At 38.4% G+C, this 16,447-nt stretch overlaps 3 protein-coding genes across 4 annotated transcripts in view; all 3 read left to right on the top strand.

Moving 5' to 3' along the window:
* Positions 1 to 5,779, top strand: part of cryl1 (crystallin, lambda 1) — a 17,467-nt gene extending 11,688 nt beyond the window's left edge. For both annotated transcript variants that reach the window (XM_058391396.1, XM_058391397.1), the window contains exons 6-8: positions 3,948 to 4,056; positions 5,176 to 5,282; positions 5,417 to 5,779. In XM_058391396.1, coding sequence (XP_058247379.1) covers positions 3,948 to 4,056; positions 5,176 to 5,282; positions 5,417 to 5,515 — 315 coding nt within the window. In that variant the 3' untranslated portion in view covers positions 5,516 to 5,779. The remainder of the gene's footprint in view (positions 1 to 3,947; positions 4,057 to 5,175; positions 5,283 to 5,416) is intronic.
* Positions 5,780 to 6,993: 1,214 nt separating this feature from the next.
* Positions 6,994 to 10,393, top strand: gjb8 (gap junction protein beta 8). The gene is made up of 2 exons (XM_058391398.1): positions 6,994 to 7,146; positions 8,372 to 10,393. Exon 2 carries the CDS (start codon positions 8,396 to 8,398, stop codon positions 9,194 to 9,196), a length of 801 nt encoding a protein of 266 aa, XP_058247381.1. The 5' UTR covers positions 6,994 to 7,146; positions 8,372 to 8,395; the 3' UTR covers positions 9,197 to 10,393.
* Positions 10,394 to 11,518: 1,125 nt separating this feature from the next.
* On the top strand, positions 11,519 to 16,138 carry gja3 (gap junction protein, alpha 3). Its single transcript, XM_058391322.1, has 2 exons — positions 11,519 to 11,687; positions 13,542 to 16,138. Exon 2 carries the CDS (start codon positions 13,559 to 13,561, stop codon positions 14,855 to 14,857), a length of 1,299 nt encoding a protein of 432 aa, XP_058247305.1. The 5' UTR covers positions 11,519 to 11,687; positions 13,542 to 13,558; the 3' UTR covers positions 14,858 to 16,138.
* Positions 16,139 to 16,447: the final 309 nt, after the last annotated feature.

The raw sequence follows: 16,447 nt of genomic DNA, 5'->3' as shown, positions 1-16,447 counted from the left end.
GAGCATCAGCCATGAACCCATAAGAAGCAATTGTTGCTGCTTATCAATCAAGGCTTATTAGGCTATCCCCATAATTTGGAATTTGATAACATAAACATCCAGAACTTCAAATTCACATCTACGTTGAGAGCGATTGTTTTCAAATGCAAAGCTTTAAAGATATTTGCCCAGGAGCGGGTGTCCCAACAAATTCAGTTAAGGTCAGACTATATAATGCTCAGAGCTATAAAGAAAAACCCAAGAGCTTCATCATGTGACCTATGGGATTCATATTAATAGTAAGTGTATTAATGATTATATTCAGGAAAAAACAATGGAAGTTTAGCAAGGAAAAAGACTCTTCTCTCCAAAAAGAAGATGGCATGAAGATATTTAGTTTTGATAAATTGCATCTGAACAAACTTCAAAAGTCATGAAGCAATATCCTTTGGACTGATGAGACCAAGGTGGGAATGTTTGGTAATCATACACAGTGGCATATTATTATTATTATGGCGAAAACAAAACACAGCATTACACCACAAGTACCTCATACCAGTGGTCAGGCATGGTGATGGAGAGGTGATAATATCATGTGATGGTACGTTGTGCTATCTTTCTCCCAGACTGCATATCTGCATGTACTTTTTAAACACAAGATTTGGGTTATTCTTTGTGCTGTAATTATGCTGCTCAAGAAGCAGTGCTTCAACTTGTGTCCTTAGTGATGACCTGTGATAATTTGTCATCACCCAGTGGAATACAAGCTTGTGTTTGCTTGCCAGTAGTTCCATTTAGAAGTTCACATTTGGACTGTGCAAAGTTTACAGTTCTAGTAGTCCCAGCCTTCTCTGGTTTTAGAAAAGATAAAGGGTGATCTTGGCTTGTTTGTGAGTGTACACTAATTCTCTCTTGTTACAGTTCTCTTATGTCATGTCATCCTGACATGCATTTGTATGGCTAAGTTTTGTTCAAGAATATTAAAAAGCATCTCCTCAGACTTCAAGAGGTTTAACTTGGATTCAGTGCATCAGTTTCACATCCAGCTTTCAGAATAAACAGGTTAAAAAAGTGCTGTGTGAGAGAAAGCGTAACACAGGACAGACTCTACAGAAGCCCTTGAGCCTAGTAGAGAGTAAAGCTGATTGACCAGCTTGACAGGAGTGACAAGCTAATTATTGAAAATAGCAGAGATTCTTCTCATGACAGAAACTAATATTCTTAACAAAGCACATTTTTAACAGTTTGTCATTAGATAACCCTGGCACTGACTGCTGTACCTCTACAGTGGATATACAAAAAAAAGTCTAACACACGTTTACACAATTGTGTGCTTTTTTGATGTCGAAATTTAACAGGTGTCCCTACAGACTCCTTAATACAATTACAAGCCTCCCTGTTACAATACAATGTCACTCAAATTATATTAGTTGCTATATGACATTAAAGCTGGAAAAAGATCTGACATATTTCATCGTGGTTTTACTTTTTTACATAGCAAAAACCTGCAATTTTATCAGGGGTGTGCTTACCTTGCATCAGCATCTCTGTAGCTTTTTTCCCCGAAATGTCTTCTTGTTTTTTTATTTAGTCTCAGCACTGCAATACAATCTCATGCCCTAACGATCATGTTAACAAAGCTCCTTATATCGGATCACTGATAACACGGTTTAATCTAACACATTTTATTATGCGTTAGCAAATGAAAAAGGATCCGTTCAGGAGTGGTATGTTGTGAGGTCATGATTGTGTTTTTTTATTCTCACGTGTGTTTGTCTAAAACATCTGTCAGATTTGTCAGACTTTGCATAAATGGGAATGTAAGGAATCTGGTTCAACCTGATGGGGTGCAAAAAACTTAGTGATTCTACTGAAGAATTCTTCTGAATTACCTTAAGAGGAATGTGTGGTGTCTGAAATAGCATAGTAGGTCAATGCGGTCAGGTTTGATGTCTATGAGTGGTGGAAAGTTTCTAGGCAGGAGGTTATTACATTTGTTTTTCAAATACCGCCAGCAGCTGAAAGTCTTTCAAACCCATCTGCAAAGTGTTCTAACACTGCATTGGGTAAACTCTTTTGTTGCTTTATTTCTTTAACAGTATGTTTTCTGTGTGTTTAATAAACCACTGTGAGCGGCCTTGTTTGATGTATGCACGCACACGCACAACCTTCCAGATATGAACCTCAGTTAGAAAATGTGTAGGAAAAGTGAAAGCATTTTAGATTTTAGAAACAATCCCGGTCATTGACAGAAGAAGTATGTAATCCACTGGTGACCAGTTTATGTTAAGCAGCCTTGATTTGTCACATATACATTACTGCACAGTGAAATTCTCTCTTTGGATATCCCATCCTTGGGGGCTGGGGTCAGAGCGCAGGGTCAGCCATGATGCAGCACCCCTGGAGCAAGGGGGTTTGGAGGGCCTTGCTCAAGGGCCCAACAGTGGCAGCTTGGTGGTGCTGGGGCTTGAACCACAATCAACAACCCAGAGCCTTAACACTTGAGCTACCACCTCAGTTTTAGCATCAGTCTCCACTGTGCTCCGGTTTTTTTAACCTGTTTCAAGTCCTCTGTCAACCAGTCACTGCTAAATATAATAGAATTCTATTCAAATACCATATTATCCAAGCAAAAGATAAAACATACTGTCTAACCTTAGAACACAGGGAAGTTTACAGAACAATTTCCTACTGTATCTATTGGGCCTCTATTATTTCAGTCAAACCGTGTGTCTTTTAAAGATCACTGCACTACAGAATCAACTCCAACTGATAAAAAAAAAATCCATTGGACTGACAGAGTATCTTAGCATCTTATCATTTCCTTCACTTCCTTAATGTCAGTACTACTGCAGTGCAAAATAAAATCCCATCTTGTCAGGTTTCTGAAGTTATTCATGCTTTCAGAATCATTATGTCAAGTGTACAAGCCTTTATGTTGAGAGAAAACAGACGCATCCGGTTGTTATAAGTACAAATACCTAAACCTACTCCAAACTTTGTGGTCAAGTTCTGACCTCAGTCACATGATCTGAAGTTACTCACATTAATGTTTGTGTAGAAGAATCAGAGTTACACACTTCGGCACAGGACTGATTTGCTGACAGAATATTTATTTATCAAAGTTAGATTTGGCTTATTCTAAAATGTATGTACGACTAATAACTGGTTACAAACTTTTCTGGTAAATAATTGAAACAGTTTGTTCAGTGATGAACTGTAAAACAGCCTCTATTATTATGACTGACATGATCAAATCACATTTCATGTAAATATCTAGTTAATTCAATAGATTCACAACCGTACAGGTTGCATGGAGAGCTGTTGAGAGAGAGCCAGTACTGGAAAGTGGAGCACCTGAGAAAGCTGCCGGTTGCCTCCGGTGATTACTGCAAAGGAAAGGCCGTCTTTCTCGACTCCCACAGCCAGTCCGTCGCCTGGCGACCGTGATATAACGGGTTCGTTGTTGCCCACAGGAAATGAACAAAGACCACCCTGTCCCCTTCCCAGTCTCTCCAACTTTTACCAGGTCTGTGTCCAAGCTTTGATTTCAAGCCGGCCATGCAGCAGGTATCTGTAGCCTGAGGTAATCTGAGTGCAGAATGGACCCAAAGCTTGGCACTACCACGCTTCCCTCGATACCGTCCCATTGTTCCCAGGGCACAGAATTAGATGATGAGGGAAATCCAATACATCAGGACCTGTTTTAGTGCTTTTCTATTGGGATGAAAAGGAAACACTGTCACTGTTTTCTGCTCACTCTGTGGGATCAGCATACATTTGCCATACAGAGATCAGACCAGGAAGTACTGAATAAAGACTCAGATAATCTAAAAGTACGGGATGTAGACCTACATAAGCAAAAAGTACTGAATGTGAACCCAGATAAATGAAACCAGACGTGTCATTCTTAAATTACACTATTGTCAAATAAAGGTTAACATTTTGTGGTGTTTCTCTGTTTTCAGGATAATGTGATCTCAGTAAAGGATATTGATCTGGTGATGTCAGAGGGGCTGGGCATGCGCTACGCTTTCATTGGCCCAATTGAAACTATGCATCTCAATGCACCAAATGGCAAGTATTCATGCACTGGAATGTGGTTATGAATAAAATCTGTTTTTTCTATTCTATTTTAATGGCCAGATAATAGCAGAGAGAAGGCTTATGATCTCAGATGCCTTGGATGTCCTCAAGTCAGAATTGAGGACCTCCTTAATACAACATATAGTCCAGCATATTTGCATTACTGTGTGACTCACATGGTGTGTGTGTGTGTGTTTGTCTTCACATAAATAGGAATGTTTGACCTTGTGGGGACATTTGGCTGTTTCTTTTTGTTATTTAAAAAAACTCAAAGTCCCCAAAAGTTGATTACTGAGGTTAAGGCTAGGGCGTGTGTGTAGGCATAGCATTAATTAGCTGCATTAATAACTGTCAGTGGAAGAAGCCCACAGGGATAGTAAGAGGTGTGTGTGCATGTGTGTGTGTATGTGTGTGTTGTGTGTGTTTTATGAGCTGTGTTTGTGTGTGTGTGTGAGGCCACATGTTCATGGTGAATATCAGAAGGTAGTGTGAAATATGCAGGATGGCCTTGCTTTGTAAGGCTATGTGAAAACAAGGCCCTCTTTTGATGCTTGTTAAATACTGTTCCTACTCCAGTTTGTTAGTCCTTGGAATCGTAATATGAGGAGTACATGATATGTTTTTAATTCTATTTTTAACATTGGACTGAATATTGATATAAACAGAAATCAATTTTAATCCTACTGTAGCATCCCAGGTATGTGCTACTTATAAGCGAAGAGCTAATGTTAATGTTTTCCTCTGCATTTTTGTCTCTCTCTGAGAGTCTCCTGTAAGCATCCAAGCCCATCTGATAACCATTTGAGTTGTACTTCAAGATTTTGTTTTAAAGTAAGACTAAAGTAAACAAGGCACTCAAGAATTAAGTTTGTATAACAGCTTAGTTATACATTCAAATTTTATACAGATAAGCTTAATAAAGGAAAGGTTTTCTTTTTTTATCTTATTTTCTTTCTTTTTTTTTCTTTAAAAAAAAAAAAAAAAAACCTTTAAATGCATTTGTTGCGAAACATGAAACAGGCCAGAAGTGAATAGTTACTCAAACTGGTTTGGTTTACCATGCAGAAAGTTAGACCAGGCTTATGTAATCTGTGTGACCTGTATCCTCAGGCCTTGAAGACTACCTTGGACGCTATCGGGAGGGCATTAGAAGAGTTCTGTCAAGTTTTGGACCTATTCCTGAGTTTGATGGAGAAGCAGCAGCTAGAATCAATAAAGTATGTGCAGTATTATTTTTTAATGGCAAATAATTTGAATGAATTAATTGAAAAGAAATAAAGCAATGCAGTTTTCATAGGTGAATCATATGAATAAGGTCTTTGTTGTAACCTTACTTTTCTTATCCTTTTAGGAGATCTGTGAACTTATCCCCAGTGACCAGGAGCATCTCTCTGCCAGAAGAGAGAGAAGGGATCAGTTGCTCATGGGGCTGGCTAAGCTTAAGAAATGAATAACTACTGCCACATTAGTCAAAGTTTCAACTTAAGATACAAAAAAAGCCTTTAACTGAGCTTTAACTTTTAAACTTTTAAAGTTTAACTGAGCCAGGAATACTGTTTTAACATGAGGATGTCTGTGTTTTTGTACATTTGATTGTGAATTGTGAAACAGAACCTGTGACTATTACTGTATAAGACTTAATATGACTTTTTTTAAGCTTTGCTTAAAAAGCAAGCCTGACCCTTCTCCCTATTAAAATGAAAACAAACTGGAATGGGGGTTGAAAAAGTGTTTTTGTTCTCTGTGATATTTGGTGAGTTAGCATTTTAAAGCAGGTAGCTTAGCTATAGTTTATCTCACTCTACTTGTGACTGCCACATGATTTAATTGTAAGTTGCAGTGAATGCATTTCCATCAGCACAATTACAGCCCTGTGTAGTTGCATTTAAAATATGCGAATACTTGAGATTTACAGTGTGATACTATCACCACAAATCTGACAAGTCAAACCTATTCAAAAACTTTAGATGGGTATTTGAAACTACACTATATTGTCCAAAGATTTGGGACACCCCTCCAAATGATTGAATTCAGGTGTTGTTTTTTCCTTAGGGGTTGGACCCTTGGTTCCAGTGAAAGGAACTCTTAATGCTTCAGTATACCAAGACATTTTGGACAATTTTATGCTCCCAACTTTGTGGAAACAGTTTGGGGATGACCTCTTCCTGTTCCAACATGACTGCACACCAGTTCACAAAGCAAGGTCCATAAAGACATGGAGGAGTGAGTTTGGTGTGGAGGAACTTAACTCACCTGTACCTCAACCCTTGAGTCCTGACCTCAACCCGATAGAACACCTTTGGGATGAATTAGAGTGGAGACTGCGAGCCAGGCCTTCTCGTCCAACATTGGTGCCTGACCTCTCAAATGTGCTTTTAGAGGAATGGTCAAAAAATTTCTGTAAACACACTCCTAATCCTTGTGGAAAGCCTTCCTATAGCTGCAAAGGACAGGCCAACTCCATATTAAATTCATATCACATATACATTCCTGCACAGTGAAATTCTTTCTTTGCATATCCCATTCTTGGAGGTTGGGGTCAGAGCACAGGGTCAGCCATGATACAGCACCCCTGGAACAGGGAGGGTTAAGGGCCTTCCTCAAGGGCCCAACAGTGGCAGCTTGGTAGTGCTGGAGCTTGAACCCCCGATCTTCCGGGCAACGAACCAGAGCTTTAACCACTTGAGCCACCACCTCCTGGGCAGAGGTCCCAGTTTTGGAATGGATCACAGTCTCCACACTAATTCATTTAATTATCATTTAATTGTCCAAAATGTCATTAAGATGGTGAAGCAAAGAACAAACAAAATGTCCAGTATTTGTCAAGCCGTGTTAGTGTTCCAGTTGTACTCCTGTGGTTGGTAACGTTACACATGTTAAGCGTCACCTGTATGACGTGTTGTGATGTAAAGACGGTATTAATGGTGTATGTTAAAGGGAGCGAAGACTGAGGCCCCGCCCCCTGACGGCAGGTGCAGCCTCCTCAAGGCATTAAATCAGTGTCTGTGCGCGAGCCGCTCATTACTGCCGCTTCCTGCGCTGCTGAACATGGGCGCGCATTTCCTCCTTCTCTAAACACAGGTAAGATGAACTTTAGTGTTTACGACTGCTCCATTTCAACTGTTTACCCAACTTTATACAGCCTTACGTTTATAAAACTTTCGGCAGCCATCAAACTGATGATGATTTATCAGCGTTTTAAATTCTCTTAACTGTAACACATCATTTATCTTTGGATCTTATCACATAATATATCTTTGGATCTTTCTTGAGTAAAGGAGAACTTTAGAGAAAAAGCTCAAAAACAGAATAATAAGAGAAGTGTGGAGACGATTTCTCCATACTTTTCCCCAAAACTTTTTCTTTTCTGTCCTGATCTGAGAATAGCTACAGGACACTTTGGTTTAGAAAAGACTAAATCTGCCCCGATTTTTCAAGCCGATTTTCTTTACAAAACACAACACTACTACACACGTACAATATTCTATGTATTATATAATGACCTCATTTTTAAACCTCAACGTTTTGAGTGTTGTAAATGTACCATTTTAACGAAACTGTTTATTTTTTGTTTACTGTTTTTTCACTTTAACGAAACCATTTTATGCTTTCCTAGTATATGAGGGCGTTTAGAGCTTCTAGAGATCAAATAGATTTAAAAAAAGAAAAAGAAAATGCCTGGCACAATGAAGGTTCCTGAATTGTATTGATTTTATTTACACAAAGCACTAAACCACAAGAGAATAAGCATGACATTACAAAATACAATCTATATTGAAACAAAACGTGTGTGTATATATATATATATATGTATGTATATATATATATATATATATATATATATATATATATATATATATATATATATATATATAATAGAAAGAGAGAGATTTTATAATATCTCATGAAAATATATCATTAAAATGAATCTTTCCTCAGTCTCAAGAGCGTCTAGGTCTATCCCATGCCTGAGAAATGCTGTCCCATTTTTTCCTAATTTTTTTAAGTGCAACAGAAAAAAAATAATAATGAAATAACCTGCTAGCAAAAATAAAAACACCATTTCACAAATTTAATGTATGTACACATTATATGGACAATTAACTTGCCTTCAGGCAACTAGTAAGTCATTGTAAAAGTGGTGTAAAAACCTTTGTAACCCGTGTCTGCAACTTTCTGGGAAAGAAGGGAGGGTGTGGGCGGGGCTGAGGGGTGGGGCTGAGGGGAAGGGGGTGGCTGTTTGGTTGGGGGGTGGTCACACTGTGGTGCCTACTTCATTTGTTTTGTATATATTTTTTGCCTGCAGGTTTAGTGATCAGCAACAAGCAAGATGAGCTGGGCAGCACTGTACAGCCAGCTAGGAGGAGTGAACAAACACTCCACTAGTCTGGGAAAGATCTGGCTCTCTGTTCTTTTCATTTTCCGCATCACCATCCTGGTCCTGGCCGCTGAGAGCGTCTGGGGAGATGAACAGTCAGACTTTACTTGCAACACACAGCAACCAGGTTGCAAAAATGTCTGCTATGACCACTTCTTTCCAGTCTCTCACATCCGTTTCTGGTGCCTACAGCTGATCTTCGTTTCCACTCCGGCTCTACTGGTGGCCATGCACGTGGCATATCGCAGGCGTGGCGTCAAGAAAGAACTCATTGCATGTAAGGGTGATAAAGCAACAGACGACGACCTGGAGGGTTTGAAGAAGAGACGCTTGCCCATTACAGGCCCACTGTGGTGGACCTACACTTCTAGCCTCTTCTTCAGGCTGGTTTTTGAAGCTGGCTTCATGTATGCCCTCTACTTTGTCTATGATGGCTTCCAGATGCCACGTCTTGTCAAGTGCGAACAGTGGCCTTGTCCAAATAAAGTTGACTGTTTCATCTCACGACCAACAGAGAAGACAGTTTTCACCATTTTCATGGTGGGATCTTCTGCTTTGTGCATTGTGCTCAACGTTGCAGAGCTGGTCTATCTGATCATTAAGGCATTAATGAGATGCTTATCAAGAACCAAGAGGAGGCACTCGTATAGCCACTCACCAGACATGTCTAAGGATGGGGCTCTCTTGCAGAACAAAAAGAATGAGATGTTGCTTTCATCAGTCTCTGAGTCCTGTAATAGCAAGTCGGTATAAGAAGTCCAGTGTTTTGTCGAATTAAACTTGATTTTTTTTTTCCCCATGAATGAACATGACAAAACATTAAAAAAGAGAACATTTAATGCAGTTTCACTACTTCACTAGTATAACATTCCCTTCTGCTAAAAAAAGAAGCACAAAGCACTTGGTCATGAATGTCTGAACACATTTATTACTGGTTAACGCGTGGCCTTGTTGTTCACATTCCACAATTGTGTTCTCATTTGGGGAGAAATAGACACCTACTGGTAACCAAATACAAATAAAGTTAACTTGCTGCCTATGTTTTTCAGTTTATTTTATATTGTTACTTCAGACAGATAAATGTCTATACTTTAAGATGTTCTTAACAATGCAGTCTTTTGGCAGGTAGCATAATATTTATAGACTGCTAGGCAGTGATTCGATCTGAAGCCTTATTCGCAAAGGGTCTGTTTCGAGAGCTTAGCCTCTTTTTGCTTGCATTTTAACTTTGAAAACAATGGAGTTATTTTTTTTTAATTAATTGTTATGCTTGATTGATAAACATGAAATTAGATTAGATGTCTCATGTAAGCACAAAATCATGTGCTTTAATCTGCTAATAGTGCAGTTAAAAATTGTGGGTTTAAATGTCTGAATGTCTGTCATTTATATAAAAAATTGGCGATTTATATAATGTTTTGGCAATTGTGTTATTCTGTAATATAAGAAATTGCATTCCTATATTGACTTCCATGAGCAAAATTTGTCTTGCAAAAGTTTGTTTACAACTTGCCTTATTTAATGAATGTGGCTACATATGTTGTAAAAAGTCTTTCAAGCTTTTGTGCAGTTCTGAACATAACCAGATAACTCCCAATGGACAGGAGGTCCCAGTATGGCAAGATATTTCACCTCTGGTCTGGATTCTCATTGGACTGTAGTGTTTTGTCCTATTCTCAAAACACCTGACCTTGCCTTCATGTAGTGCTTGGATTCAGGGTCAAACCGAAACTTTAGGACAGACGGCCTTTAGGACTGTAGAAGAGAGACTTTGCAATATTGAACCTTTTTCAGCACCTGTACATCATCCTGTCATGTCATTCAAGGCATCTGAACATTTTTTCCTGCTTTTTGTACAATCACGTGAACACATTTGTTATGCTTTATGTAAAAATTGCAAAGATCTGTGTAGTCCATAAAGAAAAGATAAATAAATGAGATTTAATACTTTTCTGATTTACTTTTCTGGCATCCCCCCACTCCCCCAAACTTTAAAACGCTAATAGTTCTGTCATTTCACATGGTTCTGTGTTTTGTAAATAAGCAATATAGGCTGTGAACCTGGCAACCCTGCCTATGCAATCTTTTTCCAAACTAGTCAAAATTCCAGGAGGGCATATGAGTGTTAGCATATGAACAACACATTTCGTTTAACATTTATGATTTAGAATTACATGTAAAATTTTTATATTTATATTTCATATTTATATTTAAGCATATAGTAATTAGCACTTACATTTATCAGTCAATTTTATATTCATTTATAAACATTTCTACTTATATTTACTTACATTTAACATTAACATGTATGCTTAAAATGACAAGTTTACAATAAGCATATTTATAATGTGACCATTTTTAAATATCAAGTAGAACAAAATGGTGCAATAACATAGCTGTTATTCTAAATGTTTCACTATTTAAACGTATCAGAATTGTACCAAATTTTTTATTAAAAAAAAAGTCAAATAGAAAAGATTATTAAACATTTTACATTTGGCAATCCAATAGGCCAGGGATGTCCAGATGACAAAAGCAGTCTATTCAATAAAAATTTAAAAAGAAAAATCCTAAACACAATCCCACACAATTCCCAAGTGTACCTGTAATATTTTGCATATCATTATGTCTGTACATTTTAACAAACCAGTTACATTTCCATAAATTGTTCGGGATAAACATCTCGGGAAACTTGTTCTGAGTTGAAATTCCTGCTTTCTGTGGTGCCGTTAACTACACGGAAAGCCAGTGGAGGGCGATGTCCTTCCAATTATGATGGCAGAAGGCACTAAGTTGGATGTGTAGTCATTGTGGCTCGTTTCTATTTATTTATTATTTATTTATTTATTTATTTATTTAAATACATACTAAAATTCAACTGTTAAGTTTATCTAAAGTCTGTCTAACATTTAACACCTGAACTAAAACTGAAGAGACTTAAGACCCTTTAGGTTCATATTGCTTGTGAGCGGAGTGTGTGTGTGTGTGTGTGCGCGTGTGCTTAGGGGGGCGTGGTCGCGCGCACCAGGGCTCATGGCTTGCTTATTCACATCTCCTGGTGCGCAGTGACAGAGGAGAGAGGCGAGATGGCCTGCAGCAGGATTCAGCCGCACTTCACTGATCACCGACTCCTTACCAGACTTTTCACTAAACACTAACTGGTTCTGCTCACATCTGGCCTCGAGTCCACGCCTGAAAAAGTGTGTGCAAGAATGAACTGACCGACTCATTAGAAAACAGTTTGGTAAGCTGGGTTTGGGTTTGGGGGGGGAGAGGGGAGGGCATCTGCTCAGACTAATGATAGCATCACTGACTTTCTGCAGCTCTGTTTGGCATCTCCAGTCTAAGGTAGGCTTAAGCCTAGACTCATGTCACAGTTTAAAGTTTGTGACCTTTTCATCTTCAGTTTAGTGGAAGGTCACTGATTAATAAATAACCCTAGAGAAACGTTTTAAACAAGAGCTATTTTTTTTTGTTAGGGCCATACAGGAGATAAACAAAAGGAAGTCTAGCATAGTCCAGTTTGTCTGAGACTGTCACATCTATAGTGTTAAAAAAATCCCTTTGAATTCACAGTGCTATTATTATTATTATTATTATTATTATTATTGGCATGAAGCTTAATCTACCAAATAGCTACTAATAAATTGTTGCCAAATGATAATTTTTTTTCTTTAAATATTAAATATCATTTAAAATATTTAAAAATATTTTGCTAATTTACAGACCAAATTCATTAGAAAATAACAGCTATTACTACTACTACTACTACTACTACTACTAATAATAATAATATCCTATGGATTTCCTCATAGCAAATACAAGTTGGCTGATTAATTTGCCACCTTGACGATTTCAAATTTTTTGTTTTGTTTTAAAGGTCCTTGCTCTGTTCAGCCTAAGCTTTCCACATGCCAACACACCAGATCCAACTGATCAGTTTATTGTTAAACCCTTGCTAACATGCCAGACACAAGAACAGAGTAGTGCATGTGTGCTATAGGAAGATTTCTGGACTGGCATTATGAACATTATGTAGTTCATATGATTAACATAAAAGATGAAAAGAAGACAATCATTTAGGGGCTCATCAAAGTAGAGTGTATATTGACACTGTAATATATAATACATTTTAGGCAAAAGAAAAAAAATAAACAAAACTTTTTAAGCCATAAAATATTTTTCTAATTTTCTTACTCATTTTATTTCAGTTGTAATAAATTGCAAAACTTCAAAGTTTGTCATTATTTGTAGTGGATCATTTTTGGAACCAACTGATTCTCCCTGTTTTCTTTTATGTACTAACAAATTTTATTCTAATATTGTTAAAAAACGTAAAACTATTATTTATATACACTGATTCAAATGATGATGACAGTGTGGATGGTGTGTGATACATGTGTATTTATTAAAAAAAAAAAAAGTAGTGGTGTTAAGTGAAGTATATTACTGAAATTATATCTCCATATTATTCTTTTGAATGTATTTGGCTCTATTATTGCATTGCATTATTGGGAGGAGGGACCCTCATGGCTCTCCACAGCAGTGTCCACTCACATGTTTTCGACACATTATAGTGTTGATCTCAGCACATACCTGTTGAGCAGTGAAGCGAACAGGTGAGAGAGAAGCGCACTGTGTGTATGAGCGTGATGATATAATATCTGTATGAGTCTGTGTGTGCCAATGACGAAGAGAGAGAAAGAGTGAAAGATAAAAAGGATGAGAGACAGAGAGAAGGCATGCCAGATTTAAGTAAAGGACAGTAATATCTAGCATATCTCTATTCTTTTGGGCTTGTTAATCTTTGTTTGTTTGTCTAAACAGCAGCTGCTTGAACAGAAGCGCATTTTATGCAGAGATGTGAAATGCTATGTGAATTAGTGTGGAATGATTATGTAAGTCCAATTTGCTAAAATTATTCAGTTGTATTAGAATAATCAGTTTAGTTTAAATGTGCAGCTGTTGCTCAGTATACCCAGTTCTTGTTTATGTTTGTTTAGTTCATGTAGATTTTAACACACGATCATCTCCCTTTTCTCCCCTTTCCTCACCCTTTTCCTGGGTATGTTCACTCTGGACTGTACTTTCTCCTTAGGTTAGAAATCGTGAAGCATGGGTGACTGGAGCTTTCTCGGGCGACTGTTGGAGAATGCACAAGAACACTCGACGGTGATCGGCAAAGTCTGGCTGACTGTCCTCTTCATCTTTAGGATCCTGGTGTTAGGAGCAGCAGCAGAGGAAGTCTGGGGCGATGAACAGTCGGACTTTACCTGCAACACGCAGCAGCCTGGTTGTGAAAACGTTTGCTATGACGAGGCTTTTCCCATTTCACACATCCGTTACTGGGTGCTGCAGATCATCTTTGTGTCCACGCCAACGCTCATTTACCTGGGCCACATACTGCACATCATCCGTATGGAGGATAAGCGCAAAGAGAAGGAGGAGGAGCTGCAAAAGGCACAGAGACACCAGGAAGAGAAAGAACTCCAGTACAGAAATGGGGACAGAGGAGGCGAGAAAAAAGAGAAACCTTCAATCAGAGATGAGCATGGCAAAATCCGCATCAGGGGTGCTTTGTTGCGCACATACGTGTTCAACATCATTTTCAAGACTCTGTTTGAGGTGGGTTTCATTTTAGGCCAGTATTTTCTCTATGGTTTCCGGCTCATGCCACTGTACAAGTGTGCACGGTGGCCCTGCCCCAACACTGTAGACTGCTTCCTGTCAAGACCTACGGAGAAGACCATCTTCATCATGTTCATGCTTGTGGTGGCTTGCGTGTCTCTTGTGCTGAATATATTAGAGATTTATCACCTAGGATGGAAAAAAATCAAACAGGGTGTGACCAGAGGATACATCCCTGAGCATGAGTCACTGGCCCATAATGACACAGTGGACACTGGAGCCATGCCTGCAGCCTCCAGGACTGACCCTGCAGCTCTTAGCTATCCTCCCAAATATACCAAGTTAGCAGCAGGTAGCACAACCTTCCTGCAGCCAGGGTCAGTTCCTGTAACATCAGATTTCAAGATTGATCCTCTGCATGAGGAGCCAAACTCTTTCTACATCAGCAGCAACAATCACCGGCTGGCTGCTGAGCAGAACTGGGCCAATCTGGCCACTGAACAGCAAACTCTGGAAAAGAAGGCCATTGCTCCATCTACTTCCTCCTCCTCCTCTGCCTCTTCCTGTGATAACGAGCAGCGCCCCAGAGACGCTGCTCCCACTACCAGCATTCCCAGCTCAAGTGGTGGCATTTTGAGTAGTGGGAAGTGCGAGCCAGAGGAGAGTCACGTCACCACTACAGTGGAGATGCACAAGCCACCTAGCGTGTTTACTGACCTCCGATGCATGAGCAGAGCAAGCAAAACAAGCAGTGTAAGAGCAAGGCACAATGATCTGGCTGTCTAGTAACCTTCAATGCACAACTTCAACTTTAATATATACACGTTAGGCAATGTAAAAAAACATAATGTGAAAATATAAATGAGAGTCAGGTTGCTGGATGTTATCTAGGGGGATTACAAAAACATAAAATATCGAAAGCTGTGCAATCAGTGAGTTGTGGTGTTGATACGTAGCACTTGAACGGTGTCTAATGTTACGTGGCAGTTCAATGATATGATAAAAGAGAGGTTATTCAGTTCACAATTTAGGCGCTTATAAACACATAACATATAACATCGATCACTTTCCCTTTATCTTGTGGCAGCAAAAGAAGAGCCTCAGTTAGAGTTCACATAAAAATTGGGGGAAAATGTGATCTTGACATGGCATTATTGTTGATGCCGTACAACCTGGTTTGAAAGTTTTTGGGAAAAGGCTGATCTTATGGGATTTTCAGGAGCAAAAGTCTCTAGAGTTACACAGAGTGGTGTGAAAAACAAAAAAAATGTCCAGCGAATGGTAGTTCTGCAGGTTGACAAGAGCTGAGAGGAGAAGGATTTGAGACAGAAGACTACATCAGGTTTCTTCCTATCTCACCCAAGAACAGCTATCTGGGACTACAGTGGACATAGATTCACCAAAAGCAAAGGTCCAAAACGCTGGGTGTTTTTTGTTTTTCACACCATTCTATGTAAACTCCGGAGACTGTTGTGTGTGAAAATCCCAGTAGATCAGCAGTTTCTGAAATAGTCAAACCAGCCTGTCTGGCACCAAGAAGTATTCCACTGTCTAAATCACTGAACTAACCCTTTTTTCCTGATTTTTTTGCTTGATGTGAATATTAACTGAAACTCTTAACATGAATCTGCATGATTTCATGCAAATGCGCTGCTGCCACATGATTGGCTGTGAGTGTATATCTGTGAATTATAACATCTTAGTATGAACAAAATCCTGATCCTAGCACTGTAGGATATTATATATAAAACAGTCATTCTTAAACTGTAATATCTAATTGCTGATTGGCAGCAACATGAATGGCCTTTTCTTTTTCAGAGTTTTGATTACAAAAATCCAGTATTGGTGCACAATACCAACATCTACATTTAGGTTCACAATATATTCAGGGTGAAAAATCAGAAACAGTACAAGAATTTCATTTTAAAATAATAGTCCAGGAATAATGTAGGTTTATGTTTTGACATTTATTAAGCCCTCTTTTATCGTAGCAGATCTGCTCATAAATCATGTAAAAAACAAAACAAAAAAAACAACCTGAAGCCAGCATCTGCCTCTGCATTTCACTTACACAGTTAAGATGGGAAAATTGATGTGATCAATGAAAAATATATATATATTTAAAAAAAAAAAAAAAAAAAAAAAAAAAAAAGCGGGGAAAAAAACAAAAACAACAACAAAACATCAGTTAAATGTAGTTTTCTGTCTGAAGGAGAACACAGTTTTCTTGCACAGTTTAACTGATTTTAAACTACACTTCTAGATTAGTTTGGAGAGGTTTAACATCTTTCAGTTTGTCATCAGATACATATACTAGTTTTAATACATATAATGTAGAATGTAATGTGAATACAATGGTACATCTGCCATTTTACA

Source organism: Hemibagrus wyckioides, linkage group LG06 (genome assembly GCF_019097595.1).
Source record: "Hemibagrus wyckioides isolate EC202008001 linkage group LG06, SWU_Hwy_1.0, whole genome shotgun sequence".
Taxonomy (NCBI): Eukaryota; Metazoa; Chordata; class Actinopteri; order Siluriformes; family Bagridae; genus Hemibagrus; species Hemibagrus wyckioides.
Note: the sequence above shows the minus strand (reverse complement) of the source record. Positions and strands in the feature narration are given on the sequence as shown.